Source organism: Morone saxatilis, unplaced genomic scaffold (assembly GCF_004916995.1).
Source record: "Morone saxatilis isolate NCDOM2014 unplaced genomic scaffold, NCSU_SB_2.0 Contig8, whole genome shotgun sequence".
Lineage (NCBI taxonomy): Eukaryota > Metazoa > Chordata > Actinopteri > Moronidae > Morone > Morone saxatilis.
In genome coordinates, this window is record NW_023340257.1 from 12,754,905 (window position 1) to 12,762,744 (window position 7,840).

The 7,840-nt window shown below is 42.2% G+C and overlaps 1 protein-coding gene across 2 annotated transcripts in view; it reads left to right on the forward strand.

Moving 5' to 3' along the window:
• Positions 1-7,840, forward strand: part of LOC118341663 (rho guanine nucleotide exchange factor 17-like) — a 63,082-nt gene that overhangs the window by 50,371 nt on the left and 4,871 nt on the right. For both annotated transcript variants that reach the window (XM_035679979.1, XM_035679980.1), the window contains 19 exons: positions 1,248-1,364; positions 2,369-2,461; positions 2,584-2,760; positions 2,971-3,021; positions 3,189-3,298; positions 3,521-3,606; positions 3,762-3,880; positions 4,073-4,280; positions 4,464-4,537; positions 4,699-4,782; positions 4,918-5,021; positions 5,490-5,605; positions 5,752-5,871; positions 5,959-6,229; positions 6,476-6,562; positions 6,734-6,801; positions 7,068-7,216; positions 7,307-7,481; positions 7,699-7,794. In XM_035679979.1, coding sequence (XP_035535872.1) covers positions 1,248-1,364; positions 2,369-2,461; positions 2,584-2,760; positions 2,971-3,021; positions 3,189-3,298; positions 3,521-3,606; positions 3,762-3,880; positions 4,073-4,280; positions 4,464-4,537; positions 4,699-4,782; positions 4,918-5,021; positions 5,490-5,605; positions 5,752-5,871; positions 5,959-6,229; positions 6,476-6,562; positions 6,734-6,801; positions 7,068-7,216; positions 7,307-7,481; positions 7,699-7,794 — 2,305 coding nt within the window. The remainder of the gene's footprint in view (positions 1-1,247; positions 1,365-2,368; positions 2,462-2,583; positions 2,761-2,970; positions 3,022-3,188; positions 3,299-3,520; positions 3,607-3,761; positions 3,881-4,072; positions 4,281-4,463; positions 4,538-4,698; positions 4,783-4,917; positions 5,022-5,489; positions 5,606-5,751; positions 5,872-5,958; positions 6,230-6,475; positions 6,563-6,733; positions 6,802-7,067; positions 7,217-7,306; positions 7,482-7,698; positions 7,795-7,840) is intronic.

The following is a 7,840-nucleotide window of genomic DNA, read 5'->3' on the forward strand; positions in this document are numbered from 1 at the left end:
CCTCACACGGGGCATGTGTTTTGTTCAGGCGTTTGCAGTTTAAAGTAGCAGATGATTTTGTCAAGTTTGCTGTGTCATTGCTCCGTGGTTTGTGGGAAATATCCGCATTGATCAGCTGTAAATCTAAATTAGGGTATCAGTACAATAGATGTATTTCACAGCTGAATGCTTACTGGTAGACTTAAATATGGATAAATCAGAATTCTGTCCTCTCTTTCTGTGTTCTGTTACGACAAATATTTTTAAGACTGACAGATTCCTTCCCTCCTACACAGATATTTGTTATCTATTTTAAATAGGTTAACTATTTATATAGAAGCTCAGCCAATAACATAATTAAAGAAACATCATCAACAGAGCTGCTAGAGAGGCACATTACGTTTCACCTTTATATAAAGTAGTGACGGAGTACATTCCTATTCTCTCTGCCGTTTCTCTCCTCTGCTGTGACTAATCCTCACATTCTCGTCAGATGTTATTTCTCTGTCCTCAATGACTGAGAAGTGGGAGAATGGAGGGAGGAAAGGACTCTGGGAGCTAGATGATAAAAGAGAAATAGGGTCAGGTTATTTCATGAAAGGGTAGAAATCAGGTTACTCTGTGACGTTAAATAAGGCACCACATTGTGCCTTACGTCTAACACTCTCTCTCTGTCTCTCTCTACTCCTATTATTTGTTTAATTTTCTGAGCTCTCGGTGTCCCTCTGTCCCCTGTCTTCTATTTGTGAAAAGACAGCAGGTCAGGGTGAATTACCTGCGTGTGTTTTAAGTATGTTTATGGGAGTAAAAAAAGAAAGATTAGAAATATCCTTTTCTAATGCCAGCCAAAACAAAAAAACTAACTGTAGATGCATCTTCGTACACCTTTTTATATTAAATGAGAAGGTTATTTTCTTTTGAAGTTTGATACTACAGTACAGTCCTATTCTGTTCAATCAACAGTCCAAATTTGAAAGATATTGACTGGAAATAACAATTTAGCTTGATAAACAACCGAAACAATGAATAAATATTCAAAATGTATTTTGTCAACTAATCAATTGTTTTAGCTCTAATAGCTGTTTAATTCTCTTACCAGCACCTCAGATATCCTGCTTTCGCACCAATTTCTACCTGGATTGTTTAATTTTTCGTACAACAAAAATGTACGCCATCAGACTCATTTTAAACAAGCTTCTGTCACATAAAACTGTACACACAACTAACTTACATGTCCTCTACTTCTTCTTTTTTTCTGTCTCCTCCAGTTCTCCAAAGAGACTCTAGCTAATATGTATTCAGCATACATCGACAACTTTCTTAACGCCAAAGATGCTGTGAGGATTGCCAAGGAGGCCAAACCAGCTTTTCACAAGTTTCTGGAGGTGAGTGTTGGACTGACTCACAGCATGTCCTGTTTGTCTGGGCGGCTGCTCTTAATGGTTTGTTTGGAAAGTTAGAAATTAGTCTAGAAATGTTTTCCTGTCTAGTGGAGAGGATTTTAAACCAGCTTTTAGAGTCTGAAATGAGGGTGACTTTTCCAACCTTGTACCAACTTTTTGACTTTAATTCTCAGGCTGAAAAGTGCTTTGTTGTCTGTTTGTTAATCTCTGTGTGTGTGTGTGTGTGTGTGCTTCCTGTCTTGTTCCCCCTGTTAGTCCATGCTGGTATTCCCATGAGTGAGTCTTTGAAAGAGAGATACTCCTACAAATACAGCACTTCAGGATCAGTCTTATGAATCAAGAATTGTGTATATATTCACGTCATTGAATTCATGCAAAATGTTTTGACATAGGGGCTGACAGCTTCCTCTACTCAGGAGATCCAGAGGATGTAAAATATTTTTACAAGGCCAGATACTACTGAAATTGATTTTCTATTTCAGCAAATACCGTTTTTTATCTCTCTGGCTCACTCCTTTTTCTGTAACTGTAAGTAAAACCAAATTATTGTCTGTTAAACGTCCTACAAACCCTCTATTTAAAGCAATTCAACCAGATAATTTGACTTCAGAACCCAGGGATATTTTAGCAATACGTCCAGTTAAATTTGGTCGACCACTGTTGTACGTTTTGATAATGTGGTGTGCCACCAGAAATAAATGTATGGGAAAAACAGTGCAGTGAGTCCAGATGCAAAAATGTAATCAGCCACCACAAAAACCTGTCATGTCTTCGTCCTGTTCTCAGTTTTCAACCACAGGGAGCTCCGTGCCAGACTGGGTTTTTCCAGTGGAATCACTTCACCATCTTGTGGTGGAGACATGAAGTGCAACACTGACCTGATTTTAGAGTCAATCATCTTGTTATTCTCAGCTTCCTTGAGTTATTTTCTCACTCTCTCTCATATCCATGCTCTGTCTTCTTCCTCCTCCCTCCCTCCGCAACAGCAAAACATGCGTGAGAACAAGGAGAAACAGGCTCTGGGTGATCTGATGATTAAACCCGTCCAGAGGATTCCTCGATACGAGCTGCTGGTTAAGGTGAACAGTCTCAAAAAATAACTACTTTATTACTTCCTGAGTAACCTCATCCTGTATTTAGTGACAAGAAGCCCATGTGAAGGGAGATGAATGTGTATTCATGTTTGTGTTGTTTGTTCTAGGACCTGCTCAAGCACACCTCAGAGGATCACCCGGACCACTTGTACTTACTGGACGCTCAGAGGGACATCAAGCGACTGGCCGAGAAGATCAATAAGGGCCGTCGCTCCGCTGAGGAGGCGGAGAGGGAGGCCAGGGTCATTCAGGAGATCGAGGCGCACATAGAGGGAGTTGAACATGTGAGACATTTAATGTATAAAGTTCTCTGTACAGTTAATGAACTAACATTTACTTTCATTGTCTTTTTTTTTTGTTTGTTTGTTTATAAGATAATAGTAAAAAAAGGTTTCCCTGAGCTTGTTGTGTTCCATCATGAAAGAGCGAGATCAGTTTACAGTTGTTTTTTATAGTGATTAAGTGATGATCACCTTTCTCTGTGTGTGTGTTAGATTCTGAACCCCCAGAGGAAGTTCTTGAGACAGGAAATGGTCATGGAGGCGGTAAGCAGAATTTTCAGAATTGACAAATACATACATGACATAAGTCAAAGTAATAGAAATGATTAAAGCAAAATTTATTGTATTTAAACTTTAATTGTTATATGTATGACCCACAACCCAAGTTACGATTTTCTTAGCTCTTCCTCTCTCCTCCTCCTTCTCTGTAGAAGACAGTCGGTGGGAAGAAAGACCGATCTCTGTTCCTCTTCAGTGATCTGATCATCTGCACCACTCTCAAGAGGAAGTCTGGCTCATTAAGACGCAGCTCCATGAGCCTGTACGCAATAAACACGTACACACACAAACATAAAAAAACACTTGACAGAAGAGGAAAGACACACACACATTCATTATATACTTTCTGAACCACACTGCCCCCTGGTGTTGAACAACAGACATACAGCCAATACTGGTTTGACTAAATCTGTCTTAATATTTACCTCTTTTTGTCCATAACACCTTTCTTTTTGCCTCTCTCTTTCCACTGCTGTTCTCCCAGATACTCTGCTGCGAGTGTGATCGACACTTCCAGTAAATACAAGTTTCTGTGGAAGCTTCCCCTAGAGGATGTGGAGGTGGTGAAAAGTAAGTCTCCTTAAAATCACATTCTGCTGATGCCATGAAACACACCCTTTTCCTCATGTAACTTTAGTGTTGAGCATTTAATATCACTGGTGACAAAATACAATTTTTCCCATCATATTGAAGTTTTTATTATGATGGTATTCTCTATGCATCAGGCGCCACTCAGGCAACAAACAAGGAGAGCATCCAGAAGATGATTAGTCGATTAGACGAGGATCTCAGCACTCTGGGTCAGATCAGCAAACTGTCCGAGACCCTCAGCTTCCCACACCAGGTACTGTGGACCAACACACACGCAAACAGCAGCCACACGTTTTTTGTATCTTCGGTTTTTTCTAGTCTTAAACTTTCTTCCTTCCCTCATTCTGTCCATTCCAAAAAATTATTTATAATGGGCCTTTTCTTCTTGTCTTCTGTCCTGTGATGTGGTAAAACATCTTGTTCTTGTCGTTTTCATCTCTCTCAGTCCCTCGACGAGGTAATAAAGGATCTGATGGCGTCGGTGCACAGGGAGCTGTCAGAGAAGCAGTCTCTGGCCTTCAGCATGACCTTTCTGCCCACGAAGCTGGAGTTTACCACAGCCTCTGCTGAGAGCAGCTTCGTCTTCGAGTTCACCTCGCCTGACACTCGTTCCAACTTTGAACAGGCCTTTGAAGAAGCCAAGAAAAAGCTAGGTCAGTGAAAAGACTTTCTAGTGAGACAAAATGTTATATACTGAACTTTCGCTTGCTTGTAGGCACAGCAAGTGGAAATTATTTTTTCTCAAGTTTCTTAGACGAAAAGGATTTTAATGCTATGATTGTGACTAGAGATACTTTATTTAAGTGGTCTAATTGCGATTGTGTCACTGTGTTTAGCAATGAATAAGGACCAGTGGGAACCAGAGTTTCTGAAGGCCATCCCCATTATGAAGACACGTAGTGGGATGCAGGTGAGAGCAGCAGGAAGTATTTACTGTATAATCCGTGTGTATATATGAAAATAAAAGTCATGATTTATGTCAGTCATTTAAATCAGTTCATACCTAAAGACAAACTGTGCTCACAGATGAATAAAAGTCATACTGACTCATGTATTCTTGTTTGTCTCCAGTTTTCTTGTGCCTCTCCCAGCCACAGCTGTCCTGACAGTGGCTGTGAGGTGTGGGTGTGTAACAGTGATGGATACGTGGGACAGGTGAGAAAATACTATAAATGTGTCCATTCATTTATAGTCAGTAAAACAAACTAAATTACAGAGGCGATCACGTTACTCCACATGCTTGTTGGTGGGTACAGTTTGACTGATGTGATGATGGTGTTTCTTCCCCAGGTGTGTCTGTTGAATATCAAAGATGAGCCCACAGTGGAGGCCTGCATCGCTGTCTGCTCAGCCAGGATCATATGTATTGCTGCGGTACCAGGACTCAAGGGAAGGTCAGTGTACACACACACTTGCATGAACACACAAGTTATTTGTGAAGCCTCAAATGTACATTATAACTTCATTTTTCCCTCCTAGACACAAAGCAATTTAAAAGGCAGCCATTGTCACATCTAGTCTTATACAACGCTAACAGACTGGAGACAGCTCCTGGATATATGTCAAAAGTTTGATGAATATGTTAATAGTGTTAATGAACGTCTAGGCGTTATTGCACAGCAGTAATTTTAGACTATACAGTACAAGTGGTGTCCTCTGTCAACTTGTGATAGTAGGAAAAGCACAGCCAGTAAGCCAATTTCTTCTGACGTCATTAAAAGTACCTCTGAGTGGAAAACCTGATATATAATAAAATGAGCTTATCGATAAAAACTCACTTACATTGCTTGACTGGTTCATTGAATCTATTCCTGGTTTCATCTATACACTGTACCATTAACAAGTCACTCCTCACCTGTTAGGGAGCGTGGATCAGAGCCCACCAACGCCCCTACCTCCGGAGCACCCGGTCACGCCCAGAAGCAGCTCCATATATCTATCTCTCATTCCTCTCTGGAGCTGACGGAGCAACCTACAGGTTGGTCCATAAAGGTTTTACAAGCACAAGCAGCAACAGTTCCTACATTAAAATAAATCAATCTACGTGGATTACATTGATCTGTTTCTGTTTTTATGTACTGCAGTTTTCTGCTATATACATATTGATCAATTGATTGTTTCCAGGACCAGGAGCGGAGCTTGTTCCATTTGACAGTGATGACACCGATGATGAAGATTCACCCAGCCCTTCCTCCACTCTACAGAGTCAGGCCAGTCACTCCACCATATCATCCAACTATGGCAGTGAGTAAAAACACCCATATACACTCCAGTCACACACACGTGTACATACTTTATATACTTATACTCTCTCTAATTTCTCCCTCTCAGACGACGAGGGTCCAGGCTCCAAGGACATGGCTACAGAGACCACCAGCAGCGAGGAGGAGCAGGAGTTCCCGGTGGCAAGCTCCTATGGACCTCCAGGAATGTTGGGGGTTGGCGGCGGAGGAGGACGCGCCCACACAGACAGCCCCATGGACGGCCGCGCCATGCGCCGCTCCTCAAGGGGCTCGTTCACCAGGGCAAGCCTGGAGGATCTACTCAGCATCGACCCGGAGGCCTACCAGAGCTCAGTGTGGCTGGGCACTGAGGATGGATGGTGTGTGTGATGCACAGACACACACACACACACACAGACAAACAAACACCATACATATTTTGTCTAAACTTGGAGGGGAGACACTTTTAGGCCACCACTGCCTCATCAAGAGTTGTATGGATGTTTGTCATTTTCATACGGAAATAACGACAACTGTTATTTATTTTCTGTTTTCACGCAGAAATAGCTTCCTAACTCGTTGGTGTGCTGTTTTCTAATCTCCTATAATGCTTCTGTTTCTGTCAGCATCCACGTGTACCAATCCTCGGACAACATCCGTAACCGTAAAAACAGCATGAAGATGCAACACTCAGCTTCCATCCTCTGTATACTGTGAGTTGCTTTCTTGGCCACAACTTTGCCTTTAAAAACAGAAATAATACTGGAATTCATGCTGTGTAGGAAAAGCAATGGAGAGCCATTTGATGCTGCCTGGTTCAAATGTGTTCTGTATGCTTTGCGCTTGTATGCTTTACTTATTGGTTACTATACTTATTCCTACAGATATTTGGACAACAAAGTGTTTGTGTCTTTGGCCAATGGAGAGGTGATTGTGTATCAGAGAGAAGCCGGTAAGATGGGAGTGTGGGGTGGGGTTTCAGTCAGTTTCAGTGGTAACTGAAGAATTAAGTGCTTTTTTTTTTTATCTGTAAGATTTTGTTCAAATTGCTGCTACTGTACACCCCTGCTAGTCTGCACCTATAGAAGTAAAGGGCTCCAAACACTTTAAGACACTAACATTACCTTTCAAAAATAATCTTGCCTGCTTTATCAAAATTATTTAAATTGCTTACTTTGTATTTTCCCTGTGTAATCCCCCTTTATTCTCAATCTGCAGGTAGTTTCTGGGACCCTCAGTCTTCGCAGACGTTAGTTCTGGGCACGCCCAGTAGCCCTGTCACCAAAATGGTTCCTGTTGGAGGAAAGCTATGGTGTGGCTCACAGAACAGAGTCCTTATTATCAACACAACTACACTGGTACAAGAGGTAGGTGGAAGGATGGATGTGTGTACAGGTGACTAAGATACAAGGCAGACAGACCAATCGTGTGTGTAACACTTCTTCCCTTCGTCTCAGCACTGGTTCCAGGTGGGCACAGACAGCAGTCGGTGCGTGACTTGCATGGTGGCGTATGGTCAGGGTGTGTGGTTGGCGTTGCAGGGCAGTGCGCAGGTCAGACTATACCACGCTCAGAGTCGGGAGAGCCTGACAGAGGTGGACGTGGCGCCTGCTGTGCATAAGATGCTTGCAGGTAAACACACCTGGACGTTATTCTGGAAAGCAGCTCACATCCTTTATTCTTCTTTCTTTAGTTCCCATTTTAAATAACTCAATGCCTTTCCCCCGACCTCTTTATTTTTCCTACATCATCTACCACTCATTCTCTCTCTCCTCTTTAAATCATCATCCTCACCACTGTTCCTCCCCTGACCTCCATCCCGTCCTCTCTTTTCTTTCTGTCCACTCAGGTGCAGATGCGATCATCAGACAGCACAAGGCCGCCTGTCTGAGAATCACTGCATTGTTGGCCTGTAAGGATCTGCTGTGGATTGGCACCAGTGCAGGTAAAAACTCATCCAACATACGTTAACCTGAAGGTTAAACCGAATT